Genomic DNA, 17,772 nt, shown 5'->3' with positions numbered 1-17,772 from the left:
ACTAAACTGGGAGTCTGGGACAAATTAAAAGCAGTATCTGCCTAGTGAAACTGTAAGTGGCATTGTGGCAACTCGTGTTATTGACGTTGACGGTACTCATAATCTCTCAAATTCAACATACATTGTGATACATACATTATCAAATGATGTAGTTAGCTACAAACCTAAACAATTTCTAGCACATCTAACTTGCAAAAGTTGAAATTGTTCACAAAAATCAAAACTCACTGTATGCTTTACTCACAGGCCACAGCTTGAGTAATATCGGAAGTAGAAAGAACGAAACGACAGGTTTTTTGCACGATGTAACAGTAAAAACAATTAGGAGCTCTTTTCTAAAATTTGGTGTTTCTAACCGATTTCAGATGAAAAAGAAGTCACGTTTCTTAACTTTGCACATCCAGTAAACTAGTGAAGTTTTTATTATTTTTCCATTGCTCCGGAATTTACTCGATCCGGAAAATTTCGGTCGTACCGACTTCTGTTTTGCACTTTTGCTCTGAGTTTCGCTGAAAGTTCGAGTGTTACGACAGTTACGCTTTTTGCTTCTAGTGCTCCCATTAGGAGGAACAAATAGGAAACTATCATGATGATTCAAAACATTCGATGATTTCTGCTTCATCCAAATATAAAAAAAATCATTCGTTATTTTTAGTCATGGAGGAAGCTTTGAAGGAAATAGGAGGTTTTGGACGTTATCATAAACGCATTTATTTTTTACTTTGCATTCCCATTTTGTTTGTTGGTGCAGCAAACTTGTCCTATGTTTTTATTGCTGCCACGCCAAAATACAGGTTTGTGCCCAGAATTAATTTTTAATGGTAAAATTTCATTTTATATATAATAATCTTTAATTACTTACTTTTTAATTTTTAAGACAACACTTCTAAAATCTAAAGAATCCAGTGTCTCCAAACATAGTGGCAAAGCAGAGAGTTTTTTAGACTCTCCCTCAAGTTCATTTTTGAGTCCTATAAGTAGACCAGTAAAGTATCCTGGATACCACTGACCAGCATTATCATACTTAAAAAATAGGTTTGAATTTTGAGTAAATGAAGAAATTAAAAATGAACTGATTCCAAAAAAGCTCTGGTTTGCCACTATGTCTCCAATCTTACACTGTTACACATGTACATTGAATTTCTAATTTAATTTTAAAATATTAATAAAAACTTTATTTATTTTTATTAGTAATAAAAAAAACTAAATTCTCAAAATTATTTATTCTATCCATTGAATTGATTCATGCATTGGAGCCTCCAACATAGTGACAAGTGACAACTGACTAACCAGAGTCCAGAGATTTTTTAGAATCAGTTCATTTTTAATTTCCTCATTTAGTCAAGACTTGAACTAATTTCTTATGTATGATAATGCTGGTATCCATGATAGGGTAAACGCAGTATATTCCGACACATTAAGGACGCATCGAGAAATGAAAAACTATAAAAAAAAACCGTATGCGTTACGTAAGTTCTGTTGCCTTCACATGACTCTCAAAACACTTCACTATTAAAGGATTCCTAATATATTCACAGACGTATTTAAAAGTCTCAAACCATAATATTCTTCCTATAAAAACAGTTATTCACTATTTGGTAAAGCCATGTCAACTGTCAAATTTGACACATTTTTTGATGATCTCACCACGTGGCATGCATTGTCTCTCTTTGGATCTCAATATTTTCCCACTAGATGGCCAAGACCTAGTGTTTTTGCAGTATTTCGACACGCAAATGTATGACGTCACCATTTCAACCATCAATGAACGCATGGAACTAAAACAAAGCTTAATATAAAGGAAAAGCTGGAGAGGTGACGGAATTACCTACAATGTTGGAATATACCGCGTTTACCCTACTTCTCATTTATCTTTCATTTTCCCATAAGTATAATTTACCTATCATTTGCCGCTTGGCCTATCAGGCTATCATTTACCAAAACCAATCATTAATTTATTATTCATCTATCATAATATCATTTGACATTTGTCTATCATATAAAAAATTATGAACACATCAATTATCAATAAACCCATCTGCATTCTTTATGTAGATCATTCATTTCTTATTTATTCATCATTCATATCTTATTTATTGATCATTTCTCATTTAGGTATTTATCATATAGGCCTAAGCGGCTATGCCTATTTGTCATTCATTCATTATACTGTTTATACATATATCATTTATCATTCAATCTATTTATCAAGCTGGAAACTGGAATTTGTTATGTTCAATTCTTCCCTTTGGAATTTATACCATTCAGATAGTATCAAGGTAGTATCTATAGATAGTATCACAGGGCAGGGTGGCCCAGTGGTTACAGTTCAGAGTACCTAGGTACCAAGATTGGAGCAGAGAGTCGCGGGTTCGATCCCAGCTCTGTGCGCCAGTTTCTGGTCAGAATCGGCAAGGAAGCCGGGAGGTTAAGCACAGCAGAATTGAAGCAGTGAGTTGCGAGTTCGAGACTGCAAAATGCTGTGAATGTTCTGCGATGTTAAGAATCAGCGACAGGCCTACGGCCTAATAACGCTGAAACTGCTATTATTATTATTATCTATAATTTATCTATCAGTAATCAGTCACACCCATTTCCCCACCCTCCTGCAGTCAGTCTAAAAAAAATTAATTTTATTAGAGTAGATAGATAGGCTGACAGTGCCCGATTATAATACAGGCGACTTCAGTTGATTTTAGTCACACACAGTGTCGCTGTCAGACAGCGACACTGTGTGTGACTAAATGCGGCATATTGTGAGACTAATTCCGACAGTGCTTCAAATTTGTAATTCCAACACCCTGTGTTGGAATTCCGACACCCTGTGTAAGCTGTGTTGGAATATGACAGTAAACGACACCCTGTGTGTCATAATTCCGACACACTGTGTGGGAATTAGTTTTTATGTGTCTAAAACCGTCTCATAAATCAATCATCTATTAATTTATTTACCACTTAAAATCAGCAAATACAAGTATACTTTAAGGATTCCTAATATATTCACAGACTTATTTAAAACTCTCAAATCATAATATTCTTTCTACACAAACAGTTTATCACTATTTAGTAAAGCAAGGTCAACTATCAACTTTCATATGTGTTTCGATGTTCTCACTAGTTGACTTGGGCTTTTGCTCTGCGGATCTTAACATTTTCCCGCTAGACCTAGTGTTTTGCATTAAATCTGGCGCGCAATAGTATGACGTCACTATTTCAATCATCTACGCACGCTTGGAACTAAGACCAAGCTTAATATAAAGGGAACAGTTGAGTTGTGTTGGAATTACCCACAGTGTTGGAATATGGTGGATTTACCCTGGGTAGCAGACAAAATTATTTACTGAATTTTTGTATAAAATGTTTTTTAATTTTTAAAATGATTTATTCTGTCATTTGATTAATCGCATGATTTCATGTATTGTCTCCAACTTTATGCAAGTGTGCAAAATTTCAGATCAATTGGAATCTGCCGTCTGGAGATTTTAGAAGTGTGTTAAATATCGATTATAAGATTTATAGCAGACGAACTAACAAACAAACAACAAGAAGTATAGTTAAAGAGAAGTCTTGTAAAAAGAGTTCTGTTGGAATTTAATTTCTATCTTTGTATACATATATATTTTATTTGGAAGCTGATTCTTTGATACTTTGGATATTATGAATATTGCATGTGAATTTTTTATAATGGGTGCATTTAAATAGTTTTAACATGATTGATTCTGTTCTGCTTTCTTTACTATTTTTTTATTTTTATTACTTTTTTTTCTATTGCAGGTGTCTTATTCCAAATTGTGACTCAGGCACCCACTTGTTGTACAACACATCATTCCTACCATTCACAGTACCAACCGATGAAAATGGAGATTACAAATCCTGCCAGAGATTTTTTTTCCCCAATGGCTCAACTGTTAATAATAAAAAAGCTGGAAAATTTAATGATCCCTTACCTGCTCTCTGCACTCCATCACACTTTTCTAAGATCACTGTAGAAAATTGTCCTGAAGGCTATGTATTTGATAAATCAGTTTATGAATCCACTATTGTTACTGAGGTAAGTTATAAATTTGTATTCATTATTGCTAATATGTTGAAATTTATCAGAAATTTTATTATATGTTGAAATTTATATATATTTAATCTTAATTAGATAATTTTTGAGATGAAACAGTTTTAACATGAGCTGTTAAATATAATTAATATAAATAATTTGCATATATTTATATTATATTCATTTATTTATATATATGATATTATATATACCTATAATAAAACCTCTCTGGAAAGCCTGTCCGCTTTTTGCTTTTTCATTTTTAATCTAATTTGGCTGAAAAACTGAAACTAAACTGCAAGAAAAACATCTTCCTTGTGATGTTTTGCACACTGTGCTGTGATGCCAAAGATTGATGGAAGGACATGTATGATGGTCTATACTGCCAAAAAAATTGTTCATGATTTCTCATGTGGAAAAGAAAATGAAAATTTAAATTGCTCATATACAATGAGTAGTTTTTTATTTTTTTCCTGTTATGGCATGGGAAGATGATTTATTTAAAAAACATTTGTTATTCATTTTTACCATCAGAGATCTATTTTCTGAAGCTGAAAGATTATTTCTGCAAATGAATGTTTCTTGTTTCTAAATTGTTAAGTGCCTAAAAAATGGAATAAAAATTCCAGTGCCTAAAAATGAGACAAAAGGTATATAAAGGTTTATTACAGGTATATTACACAATAGTGAACTTTTGTAGTAATGATTTTCAATAAAAGTTTGTTAATATTTTTATGCGAAAATGTCAATTTTGTAATCCTGACAAAACAGGAACTAAAAACTAATTACATTCAACCAAAACTATCAAAAAATTTGTATTTATTTCAAAATTTTAAAATTGTTGCCTATGCCAACAAATAAAATTAACAATCAAATTTTAAATACCATCAACTGGGGTGACTTTGGCCACCACTACAACAGAAAACAATAGCAGCAAAACAAAATAATAACATATTCCAAAGTCACCTTGGTGGCCAAAGTCATCCCAGTCACTTTGGCTAATGTTTATTATTTTGTTTTGCTGCCATTTGTTTTTGCTGTAGTGGTGGCCGAAGTCACCCCTGGTGGCCAAAGTCACCCCAGTTGTCGGTATGTGCTTAAATTTGTTGTATGACATAGGTTCTAATGACTATCCAGTGTAATAATTCAACTGTTTTTTTATTCAATTCTGTTATTGCAGTTTAACCTGACATGTGAAAATGGCTGGCTTGCTGAAGCTTCACAAAGCATCTTCTTTGCTGGTGTCCTGGTGGGAGCCTTTCTCTGGGGCATCATTGCTGACTGGTGAGATATGGTTACTGGGGTGGAGCATTTTCTCGACTTTTAGGAGCACGGTTTCACAATAGTGCATAAAAGTTGTGGGTTTTACAAAAAAACATGCATGCAAAATATCAGACCGCTAGTTTGATTTCTTCATGATTTGATGGTTGTTTTAAATTTTCAAAAATATAAAAAATTAGCATACCATCAAACGGGGTAATAAGGGACGGTTTTGAACATTTTTTGTTATTAACTTTTTACCATGAAACATTTCATAATTAAGTTTAGGCTCATTTTGTAGCTCCTTGCAAGGGCTATCAAATGGCATCTTCAAAAAAATTCCAAATGCTCTTCGTAAGGTGCCAGACGCAAGATAAAACCGTCCCAAATTACCCCTAAGAACGGGGTAATCTGGGACACTTGAAATAAAACTCAATTTTAAAATGTTTGAAGCATGCAGAGTGTACTCATCTATTGCTAACAGTGCTCTGATGTCCTCCTCTTTCATTGTAGATGATGTAGATGTAGAATAAATGACATTTTCTGTGTTTTTTACTTGTTTATCCTTTATTGATATGATATCACCATGTTCATTCATTACCGTATTATTGATGTGATATTACCATATTCATAAACATGCCATTGAGCATTTACAACGACCTTGTCCACTGCAAGCTTCATATCAGCAGCAATATAGCATTTTTTCTGCATCTGTAAGCTTACAGGATGGCTTGTAATTTCGTACCATTTTAATTGGGTCAAGTGTTACTGAATTACATATTGAATATATGTAATTCAATAACACAATATTGAAATATATTGTAATATTGAATATATGTAATAAATTGAATTACAAAATACTTGACCTATATAATAACAACTGGAAACATGTTGATACCTTTGAGATGTATTCCATAAAAAAAATGGAGAATCGTGCCATCATTAGAAACATGCTGTGTGGCATATATATTTATATAATATATGTTTGGTAGTTTTGACTGGTTATGGGTTTGTTGTATAAAATGCATATATTGCCAGGGATGGAACTCTCTGTTTTTGTATCCTTTAAGTAATTATGTCATGTAGGTACGTACCTATGTTTAATTGTACGTACTTATTTAAGTCATGTTGTCTTGTATGATGATTGTACTTATTTAAATTTTAATTGATTGAGAGCTTTGGTACTTGGAACATATAGTATTCTAAAAATGTTTTTATGATTATTTCTGCCCATTGTAACTGCTAAAAATGAATCTGAATTTTATTGAAGTTATTCCTACATATGCTAGTTTTATTTTTTTTAAACTACCCTCAAATCATGAAAAAATTCAACCTAGTGGTCTGATATTTTGCACACATCACTTATTAGCAAATCTACAACTTTACCACACTATTGTAAAACTGAGCTTGCAAAGGTTGAAAGAAAAAACACTCCACCTTAATGGTTACACTGGTACAAAATCAATTCACCAACAAATCATTTTTTTTGGTAGCAAAACATGTGGAATTGTTTGCAAATTATGAGTTATGAAAATTGATTCAAATCATCCATAATGTAAGAATCCTTATGATTCTTTAATATCTTTAGGAAGCAAAGTGCCTATATTGGTTTATAAGTATTATAAGCAAATAAAAAGAGAGGCCGGAATATCATATACGGAATGAATCGTAGCAGCACTAACAGCATCAACAACTTTATAGCTTGGGTGTCATGTTCATAATTTTGCAGGTTTGGTCGTCGTTTTGTCATCTTGCTTAATTTGGTATTGATGGCTCTGAGTGGGGTGGCCACTGCGCTCTCACCAAACATTGTTGTCTTCAACCTAACAAGGTTCATCTTTGCTCTGTCCTCATCAGGAGTGTTCCAGACTGCATTTGTTCTAGGTATGTGATCATCATCTCTAGAGTTAACTAGAGCTTACCGTAAGTCTCAAAAATCTAAGTTGACTAGAGCTTAAATGAAGAACTCAAGGAGACAAAAATTTCTAATTGCATGCAGTTACCTCAATATTCATCATTGGTTTAGTCACTATATGATGCTGTACAGTAGATGTATGATATACTATATGAAACTTTTAAATATTGACCTTTTTGTTGCTCATTGTTGAACCTTGTTTTGATTGCCATTGACTTTTGAAAACAATTAAATGGAAGAAAAAATGTCTTCATTTTTATCTCCCGGTGCTCAGATAACTGTAAAAGTTTTTCTGAAATGGACTATACTAATCAAACTTTTAGGTCTAATTTATGATTTCATTTTTTTTCCAACTCTAAGCCTTAATATCTTGAATGCTACTTCTTGTGTAATTCCTGGAAGGCTGGAAGTCCCCAAAATTTCTTGAATGCTACATCTTGTGTGACTTCTGGAAGTCCCGAACATTTCTTGAATGCTACATCTTGTGTGACTTCTGGAAGTCCCCAACATTTCCTTGTCACTGATAAAAAAAAATTAGTCAAATGGGGTAAGACAGGATCACAGCCTTCATGGGGTAAGAAAGGACCAGCCCATGGCGTGCCTTCTAATTGCACTGAATTTGATTTGACAAAAGAATATGTTAGAGCAATCATTGCCTGTCATTTCAGTGTTTGTGGCAACTCTCTTCTGCAAATAATGAATTTCTGGCTAATTTTTGAAGAAAACCTATGTAAAGAAGGGTCACAAAATAGTTAACCCTGTTTGGGAAATAAGCTCTGTCTAATGACAAAAAATTTTTTGACCAGGTTTGTGGATGTAGGCAGGTAACCTCAAGTAATAAGCAACTTTTGAAACATACTAGGTATTCTTACCTGCTACCATCACTGCCTGACATCTATTCTAAAATGGGGTAAAAAAGGACCGGACATGGGGTAAGACGGGACCACTAAATGATCCTGTTTTACCCCACAAGTGGTCCTATCTTACCCCACAAATGGTCCTGTCTTCCCCCACAAATGGTCCTCTATTACCCTAGGTACAGTTTATCAAAAATAGTTTTTAAATGAATATATTATTGTGCAATACATAGAGTATTTTGGTCAAAAATTTGATCTATGGCTCAAACTTCATTATAACTTGTTAGCTTTTTTAATTAGAGAAATTTAGTGCACTATTTTAAATTGCATCAAAGGGACATAGAAAATAGGGTTGTCTCTTCCCATTAGTGAGCTGCAGAACTATGTTCAAGATTGGCTGGGGGAAAAATCATTGTGTGAAACATGAAAAATAGTTATTATCACAACTCTGTAAGAGGGCATGGGCTACATTAGAAGTGCACCACAAATGCAGTTAGCAAGAAAACACATGACGTCTGACACTTAAGTTATCATCCATTGGTTTTTTACCAATTTGATAAATTTTCAGACAATGACACTAATAGAATATACATGAAGCATTTAGCAGTGCTCTACAATGAACCAAAGCCAACCCACTATTACTATGCTTAACAAAGTTTTCTCATGACAAAAACTCCAATGTGACTGATATTAGAGTTGACTTCCCGCAACACAAAACAGTAACTAGTGGTGGTTTAATCAAATAATGTGTTTCTAGATTGATAATATTGAATATCAGATTTGTACTTTTATTAAAAACCTTGTAACATAAGAATTGCCAGTTGGTCCTGTCTTACCCCATGCCTGGTCCCATCTTACCCCACTGGGGTAAGATGGGACCAGCTCACTTTTCATAATCTATACCTACAGAAAACTATGTTAGATGCAAAATGTCTGAGTTGTAGCTTAGAAGCCCATTGCATATATACACCTTGTGATAGGTTTAGGGTTTTTAGTTATTCTTGGTATACATCTTGTGTGACTTCTGGGAGTCCCCAACATTTCTTGAATGCTACATCTTGTGTAATTTCTAGGAGTCGCGAACACTGGCTGTGTTGTGCAGGTCTTGTGTAACTTGCAGTTCATAACACTGGCTGTGTTGTGCAGGTCTTGTGTAACTTGCAGTTCATAACACTGGCTGTATTGTGCAGGTCTTGTGTAATTTCGTGCAGTTCATAACTTCATAACACTGGCTGTGTTGTGCAGGTCTGGAGCTGGTAGGTGCAGAGTACCGGGAGCTGTGCGGCATGCTGGGCCAGTATGTGTTTGCTCTGGGCGAGGTCATGCTTGGTTGCATTGGCCTCTACTTCAGGAAGTGGCGTATGTTGCAGCTCATTATTTCTGCTCCTCTCACTGCTGGCATCCTCTATGGCTTGTAAATTTATTTTGACATTTGTGTTTTTTGAATAAAATGTTGGAGTTTTTTATATATTGAATTTGAAGTCAATAAGTGACTAAAAACATTTATTTTTGTATTTTGTACATGAACTTGATGCTAAGATGATGACATTTTTTTGGGCCTCAAGAGTGAAGATGAAGAATTATTTATAGCAGTTTATAGTAGTAATTTTCTGTGCATTTTGAGTTATAGTGGTGTTCAATTATAATTTTTTCAATGGCTCTATTATTTTCTTGTTAAGGAAATGATAGAAATTATACCCGTAATTTTCCTTTCCGTTTCATTTCTCAAATAAACAGATTAGTCATTTCCCTGTAATGTAGTATCAATTGGAAAGGTGCTTAGTATTTTATTGATAAGATTATTAAGGAAAGATTATAAGATTAGTTGTCAACTTCAAAATTACCTATTTTAGCCATCTTATTTTAATACTACACGGCATGAAGTTAAATCCCATCAGACCTCTGATGTTAAATTAAACGTATTTTGAATAAACCTAATTAAAAATTGTTTAAACATCATTTGCCTGGTGTAATGTTGATGACCTTGTGACAGCGTAGTGCCGGAGTCGCCGCGCTGGCTGCTGTCACGCGGCCGTGACGCTGAGGCCCGCGAGGTCATGGAGCACATCGCTCGTGTCAACCACAAGACGCTGCCTCCCAGCCCTGCTCCTGACGACGACGTCCTACAGCGACGCACGCCCGTAAAACTTACACCCATTTGTTTACTATCATAAATATTAGCTTTAGCTGCAGATTCCTACTACATATACCCCGATAGAAGCCTTTGTTTTTGACGAATAGTTTGTTTTATATCCAACGACGACGTCCTACAGCGACGCACGCCCGTTTAACTTACCTCCATTTGTTTACTATCATAAATATTAGCTGTAGCTGCAGATTCCTACTACATATACCCAGATAGCTCTGGAGTGACCCCCTGTTGGTGGCGTCGTACTTGCGCGAGGGGGGTCTCTTGTAAAAATGAGACCGGGGAACCACAACAACAACAACAACAACATTTACCTATATAGAATCCTTTGTTTTTGACGAATAGTTTATTTTATATCGACCGTGTATGATTATTTGTCATTACCTTGAAGAACAGTAGAAAATAATTGAAACCAAATAATGTGAGTTGCTAACCTGCATTAGTATGTTCCTGCTATCTTGTCTATTCTTGGGTATGCCGGTGAAAGTTAATTAGCTTATGGTGTTCTTTTTCAAGATTGGACATTAATAATGTCATTCAATTTGCACGATCACAAACAACATGCACATTTAAGATGATCAATACCTCAAACCTTCAGAGATTAATTCTTATGTCAGCGTAGCATTCTGAACTGTTTGAGTAAAATAGTCCCAGATAAGAATAGGTACCAATTATTGCCTAAGAATTTTTCATTGGGCATCAAAGTAGATTCGCGTGACATTGAGGCGAAGAACCTTTAATTCAAACATTTAGAACAAATTGTACCTTCGAAATCTATTACTGATAGATATATATTTCATGTCCAGGAAGGCGACGCCGAGTCTGAAGAACTTTTGGCTGGCAGCTCACGGTCTCGCGAGTCGAGGCACGAGCCACCCCCAGCTGACAGCAGAGTGATAGAAGTGCTGCGCACACCCCTCCTGTGTCTGCGTCTGCTGTCCTGCCAGGTCGCCTGGATTGTAATCACCTTCGTGTATTACGGACTCTCTTTCACGGCAACCAACCTCGCCCCTTCTAGCAGCAGGTGGGTGCTTGTCACCTTCGCATATTATGTCATCCCTATAATCTCAGAAAACTCTCCAGCATCAGACAGCAATGGTCATATAGGTATTAACTTATACCATGTACGCTGATGGGCAACATATACACTGATTGGGATGAGTAATACAAATGATATTGAAGACTAGATAATCTGAGTACTCGTACCACGTGCAGCAGCAGCATGCGTTAGACATCATTGGCCACATAGGTCTTAACTTACACCCGTGTACACTAATTGGCAACGTATATACTAATTGTGATGAGTAAAACAAATGATATTAAAGATTAGATAATCTGAGTACTCGTACCTCGTGCAGCGATTGTGATGAGTAACAAAAATTATATTAATGATTAGATAATCTGAGTACTCGTACCACGTGCAGCAGCAGCACGCGGCCATACGTGCAGTTCATGTTGTCAGCGCTGGTAGAGCTGCCGGGCTACACAGCGGCGTGGCTCCTCATGCGCTGCTGGGGCCGCCGACCCGCCCTCGCCCTCTCCTTCGTCACCGCTGCCCTCGGATGTGCGGTCGCGGCTGCTGTCTACGGTCCGTGCCAAGCGTATATCTTTCTAGTTGAACTTTGCACTTTTTAGCGCATTTTCTCACTTATGAAAAAATGCAATATTGAGCTCGCCATGTCCGTCTGTTCGTCCGTCTGTTCGTCCGTCTGTCTGTCTGTCCGTCCGTCTCTTCGTCTGTCTGTTCGTCTGTCTGTCTGTCTGTCTGTCCGTGACTTCATGTTTTCGTCGACGAGAAAATGCGCTCTCTGTCACTCAGTGCAGTGAGTACTGAGTTATAATTTTCTTCTATTGCAGCTGTTCCCGCTCACTCATAGTATTCTGCTGAGATCGCTGTACCCGGGTCACTCGTTCAATACGAGATTGTGATGCTTAGCTGACCAGTTCTGTACGAGATCAAGAAGTATAGCTTACAAGTTCAGTATGAAATCGAGATAATTAGCTGACGAGTTCTGTACGAGATCGAGAAGTATAGCTTACAAGTTCAGTATGAAATCGAGATAATTAGCTGACCACTTCTGTACGAGATCAAGAAGTATAGCTTACAAGTTCAGTATGAAATCGAGATAATTAGCTGACCACTTCTGTACGAGATCGAGATATTTAGTTGATGAGTTCAGTATGAAATCAAGATGTGTAGCAGAGGAGTTCATTGCGTGATTGAAGTGCCTAGCATACAGGTTCAGTACGAGATCGAGATATTTAGCTGACAGGTTCAGCATGAAATCGAGATATTTAGCTGACGAGTTCAGTATGAAATCGAGATATTTAGCTGACAGGTTCAGTATGAAATCGAGATATTTAGCTGACGAGTTCAGTATGAAATCGAGATATTTTACTGAAGAGGAATGGTAGACAGTAATTGAAACAGTTTTGTCTGCCTTCATTGCTCTCAGCTGACTGCTCATTGTCACGGTCAACTAACAACTGCCTAACTAAACCAAAGCAACTGCTGATCTTGGCTAGCTACGTCACGCCCAGCAGTCTACAGATTCAACTGTTGTGTGTACGAGTCGACTACTCGAAGCGTGCGGTCTCGTACATTTTTGTGAACATGTGAAAAATCCGGCAGAGAAGACATTTTAAAATCCTACACGTGAATATTTAGAAGCAAATAAATTTGGGAATGACTGCTTCTCATCGCTCACAGGGTAATAATGCGCCTTTGAGAAAAATAAATTTATAAGGCTACCTCACTGTCATTTTTGTACGACTGATGTGCAATTCGACCTGTTGCGTAAAGGCCAGTCAACATCTCCTGCATATCTGTCTAACAGCAAGGCTTGTGAAATAAAACGGCTTAGAATTCTTCATCTGTGTGTTTATACCAAAGAAATTATGAATTACTTGTTATATCTTCACCCCTGGCACTATTTTTATAAACTTGCGATGCACATGGCACCAGACTTGTGTTTTTTGTCATTATATTTGCTTCTTAAGCCAGGCATTATTTTTGTCTCAAAAATGATAAAAAATTGTTCCTTCTCTGTATAATTACTTTATTAACTTCATTTTAAACTTATATTTCACAATACATTCATACGCGGCTGTCGGGGAAGCATGGCGTGCATTAAGTTGACAGTTTCGTTCCGAATTTAGAATTAATGTAATTAATATATTTAGAAATTTAGAATGAGATTTAATTGCAAAAATAAGATTTGTTTACACATGAATGTAACCACAATTAATACGACAATATCTATCTTTAAAGTAAGATTAAGATATTTGTGATTCTAGATTCTACGAACTGACGATGGAGCTAGTCTCCGAAACGTTTTCTATAAAGATAAAGTAGTAGGCCTACGGCCTACTAAACGTTGAAACCGCTATTATTATTATTATTATTATTATTATTATTTAAAGTAAGATTTTACGTACTGCAGGAACACGGTGCTGGGGATATGCTCCACGGTGGCTAGACTGGGCGCCATGCTAGCTCCTTTCTCCGACGACCTCGTGAGTCGTGCCTGCTGATTGGTTCTTAGATCTTTTTATTTTGTGACGTGTAAACTTCCATGTTTTGCCTACGACGTTTATTTCATTTTTTACAACTCTTAGCAAACAAGCCTGAAGAGAAGATGTATTCTCACCATCTGAAGCTTACTGTCACCACCATTCTTACCATCTGAACACTGTTATCACCCACCATTATCATTATCTAAACACTGTCGTCACCCACCAGTGTCACCCTCTACACACTATACCATCACCCACTATTCTCATCCCCTATACTGTTATACAGTATACTATCACCCACCATTCTCACCCTCTATACACTATACTACCAGCCACTATTCTCACCCTCTATACACTATACTATCACCCNTCACCATCTTTACGCTGTTCCAGAAGACCCTATACATCCCGCTGCCCATGATCATCTTCGCTGTGCTGAGCGCCCTCGCCTCTACAACTGTCATGGCGCTGCCGGAGACGCGCGGTGCAGCGCTGCCCGACACGCTCGATGACGCCATGCGTGTTGGCAGGTCAGCTCGCTGTGTCCATTGCCTTCTTGGCTATTTACCGTCTACAAGTATTTACCGTCTACAAGTATCCAAAATGTATTTACCGTCTAAAAGTATCCAAAAAGTGTTTACCATCTAAAAGTATCCAAAATGTATTTACCGTCTAAAAGTATCCAAAAAGTATTTACCGTCTAAAAGTATCCAAAAAGTATTTACCGTCTAAAAGTATCCAAAAAGTATCTACCATCTAAAAGTATCCAAAAAGTATTCACCATCTAAAAGTATCCAAAAAGTATTTACCATCTTAAAGTATCCAAAAAGTATTTACGGTCTAAAAGTATACAAAAAGTATTTACTGTCTAAAAGTATGAAAAAATTAACTACCGTCTAACAATATCCAAAAAGTTTATACCGTCTAAAAGTATCCAAAAATTATTTACCGTCTAAAAGTAAATAAAAGTAAAAAACGGCATAATAATGGGACAAGCAAAGAGGTTTTTTAAAATTTGGCATAACTGACGATAGTATCTATCGAGGATCTCGGTACTATATTGCATAAGTTGGCAGTCCCATGTTAATCATTCTATCCCTTCTCATACAATGATGATTGATCTAAAACCTTCCTGTGAAGGTGCGAATTTTTTCCTATCACTCAGAAAAATTAATGGGTCATGTTGTCCGAATATTGACCCACTTCTTGCCCGTAGCGCTGATACACCGTACTGCTGTGCCGAACTGGGTAACAAAGGGCAATTAGTTCTTCGCTGTTTGTACAAGTTTCGTTCATTTCTCTGGGTGTTCAGTACGGGAACGTTAAAAGCTTGCTACTTAAGATGTCAAATAAGACATTTGACTTGAGATCTTAAGTAACTCTCTAACATTCGATTTGAGATGTTCAGCTTGCTACTGAAGATCTCAAATAAGACATTTGACTCAAGATCTTAAGTAACTCTCTAAAATTCGACTTAAGATCTTCAGCTTGCTACTGAAGATCTCAAATAATGCATTTGACTCAAGATCTCAAGTAACTTGCTACAGAAGATCTCAAATAAGACATGTAACTTAAGATCTCAAGTAACTTGCTACAGAAGATCTCAAATAAGACATGTAACTTAAGATCTCAAGTAACTTGCTACAGAAGATTTCAAATAAGACATGTAACTTAAGATCTTAAGTAACTTGCTACTGAAGATCTCAAGTAATACATGTGACTCAAGATCTTAAGTAACACATTTATATTCGCAGGCGCGTCGCTCCAGGCCCTGTCTCCATGAACAGCGACGACAGCGACACTACCCCACTCCTGCAGCACCAGCAAGGCCACCAACTTTGATATTTTTTAAATAAATATTTCTAGAAATAAGATAATAAACTCGGTCAATGTGGAGTTACTTGTTACACATATAACTGATTATTGGACCAATACTACTCAATTATTGAGTGTTGTTCATTATTGTTGCTTGCTTTGTTCAATTCATGTAAGCTAGTTTGGCAGTTTTACTCTCTTGTTATCCTATTGTCTGTTCTGTACTCAATCAAAATGCATTCCCAGTTTATCGTGAAAAAATTAACGTAGAACAGATTTTCTTTGTCTTATCATCCTCAAGTAGTATTCTGAGGCTACGTTGTTCCTCACTCATATCTACATCTCTTACTGAACAATTATTTCAGGGCGCATGTAGAGAAAGTTTTACCTGTATGAGTCCTAATAGCTTGCTTGGCCTTTAAAGTGGAGTCTGTTGATTTAATCGGGCAGTTCATGAATACTTCAAACATTGAACGCGCTGCGCAGAATTAAAATAAAATTCTGGTCAATGTGATAAACTGCATATAATTTCTTAAATGTTCATTGATGCTGGAGTTCGTTCAGTAGGCTAAATGTTTAATGGAAAGAGGCTAGATACATTTACCGATTAAAATATATATGCGTTCCACTTGACCAACATACTCGCAGATTCCAGTGCGGCCCACCTTTGTTTTTCAGTTCATTTTCTATCCTGGCAATTGGACTAATCTTGAGCTTTATTATACTCATGGTGATGAATGCTGTGAAGAGGATAAATGCTGTGAAGAGTATAAATGCTGTGAAGAGGATAAATGCTGTGAAGAGGATAAATGCTGTGAAGAGTATAAATGCTGTGAAGAGGATAAATGCTGTGAAGAGGATAAATGCTGTGAAGAGTATAAATGCTGTGAAGAGGATAAATGCTGTGAAGAGGATGAATGCTGTGAAGAGGATGAATGCTGTGAAGAGGATGAATGCTGTGAAGAGGATGAATGCTGTGAAGAGGATGAATGCTGTGAAGAGTCACTGTTATTCGCTCTGGTGTGTGGCTGCGATTGAATCTAAATGCTCCTTCAAGTTCGTGGAATTTCTGCCCAATTGAAGCTCAAATATTAGGTGAAAAATTCCAAGTTCTCAATTTAAAATTAAATTTAGGTTGTTAAGTACAAAAACTCGAGTTCGTTACTCGACAGCTCAAGTTGAATCATCCTGGAAGTGATATAAAGTTACAATATATTTATTTGTACACAATAATTCCCATTATTGATAGGACTATCATGAAGACTATCACCGTTCCATGTGAATCCTAATCGATAATGTTTTTCCTCACTTGCATAGGTTAAATGAAGTTTCTACGAGTGATTTATCCTAATGCTCTACTTGTGTGAGTGCCTTATTAAGTGTTATACGCTGTTAAATTAATACTGCAATCGTTATTCCTTTAAATGCTGCTGGAATAATAGATTAGTTTGATGTATTTTTCATGAATTCGTTCTCGTGTAGCATTTAATACAGAAATTCTCTATGCTTCGGGCAATATTTCTTATTGTTTGATGATCTTGTAGCTACTGCACCTTGTACCAATACTATCCATACCTCGAAACTACTCCGTGTTGTGCATAACAATTATATCTATTCTGCCTTATCTCATGTTGTAATAATAAAGAAGACGATAACAATTTAGTTAGTAATATTTTGCCTTCAAGTGTGTTCGAACTATTTATCCAATTACTGGTATTATTGAATAATAGTTAATTGTTACTTCCTTATTAATTCTTCTATAATTTAAATGAACTTTGGTACTTGATTGTAGCAAGTCGAGCTTGTGTCAGTTCTGAACTTCATTGGGGTTCTGAAGAGTTCCTATTTCGAACGTTTCTTCATTACCCGTTCAAGTGAACGTCTTTATTATATGGAATGTATATCTCGAACGAGATCTTTTTCTATATATTTTTGTAGTCATGTACCACTATTGAGCTCGGTTGTTTTCTTGTGTTCAGACACTGACTGTTCATTCCGTATCGCATGCTGCTCTTTCCTGGTCAACCTTGTGGGCAAAAATTTGTGATGTATTAGACTTTGCTTGCTTTCGTTCATTAGAATATTTAATTTGTAAATTATAGTAAAATATGATTCATCAATTTTTGTGTACTCATTTTATTTCGATATGCATTTTGTCCTAACAAAATTAATTTGAAACCACTTCCGATTTTCATAGCTTATAGAAGACTTC

At 36.0% G+C, this 17,772-nt stretch overlaps 2 protein-coding genes across 3 annotated transcripts in view; one reads left to right on the top strand and one right to left on the bottom strand.

Annotated features, from left to right (window-relative positions):
- Positions 1-458, bottom strand: part of LOC108677050 (peroxisome biogenesis factor 2) — a 4,497-nt gene extending 4,039 nt beyond the window's left edge. Inside the window, exon 1 of one of the 2 annotated variants that reach the window (XM_018165200.2) lies at positions 229-458. The gene's annotated coding sequence lies outside the window, so the exon portion shown is untranslated. The remainder of the gene's footprint in view (positions 1-228) is intronic. The other variant, XM_018165199.2, reaches the window with a different exon arrangement.
- LOC108677039 (organic cation transporter protein) lies at positions 450-17,680 on the top strand. The gene is made up of 11 exons (XM_047881371.1): positions 450-794; positions 3,775-4,051; positions 5,229-5,332; positions 7,038-7,192; positions 9,326-9,494; positions 10,074-10,221; positions 11,036-11,253; positions 11,654-11,830; positions 13,673-13,745; positions 14,139-14,275; positions 15,500-17,680. The coding sequence occupies exons 1-11, from the start codon at positions 607-609 to the stop codon at positions 15,585-15,587; spliced, it is 1,734 nt and encodes a 577-aa protein (XP_047737327.1). The 5' UTR covers positions 450-606; the 3' UTR covers positions 15,588-17,680.
- The last annotated feature ends 92 nt before the right edge of the window (positions 17,681-17,772 follow it).

Source organism: Hyalella azteca, unplaced genomic scaffold, assembly GCF_000764305.2.
Source record: "Hyalella azteca isolate HAZT.00-mixed unplaced genomic scaffold, Hazt_2.0.2 contig7741, whole genome shotgun sequence".
In the NCBI taxonomy this organism is placed as follows: Eukaryota; Metazoa; Arthropoda; class Malacostraca; order Amphipoda; family Hyalellidae; genus Hyalella; species Hyalella azteca.
The sequence above is the reverse complement of the archived record's forward strand: the minus strand, read 5'-3'. Positions and strand labels throughout refer to the sequence as shown.

What these genes read in the sequence shown, in the direction of transcription:
- LOC108677039 (XM_047881371.1), top strand. Translation starts at nt 607, where the DNA reads ATGATTTCTGCTTCATCCAAATATAAAAAAAATCATTCGTTATTTTTA. An exon ending in CTCGCCCCTTCTAGCAGCAG is followed by an intron (nt 11,254 to 11,653) that starts GTGGGTGCTTGT and finishes TACCACGTGCAG; the next exon opens with CAGCAGCACGCGGCCATACG. An exon ending in GACGCCATGCGTGTTGGCAG is followed by an intron (nt 14,276 to 15,499) that starts GTCAGCTCGCTG and finishes TTATATTCGCAG; the next exon opens with GCGCGTCGCTCCAGGCCCTG.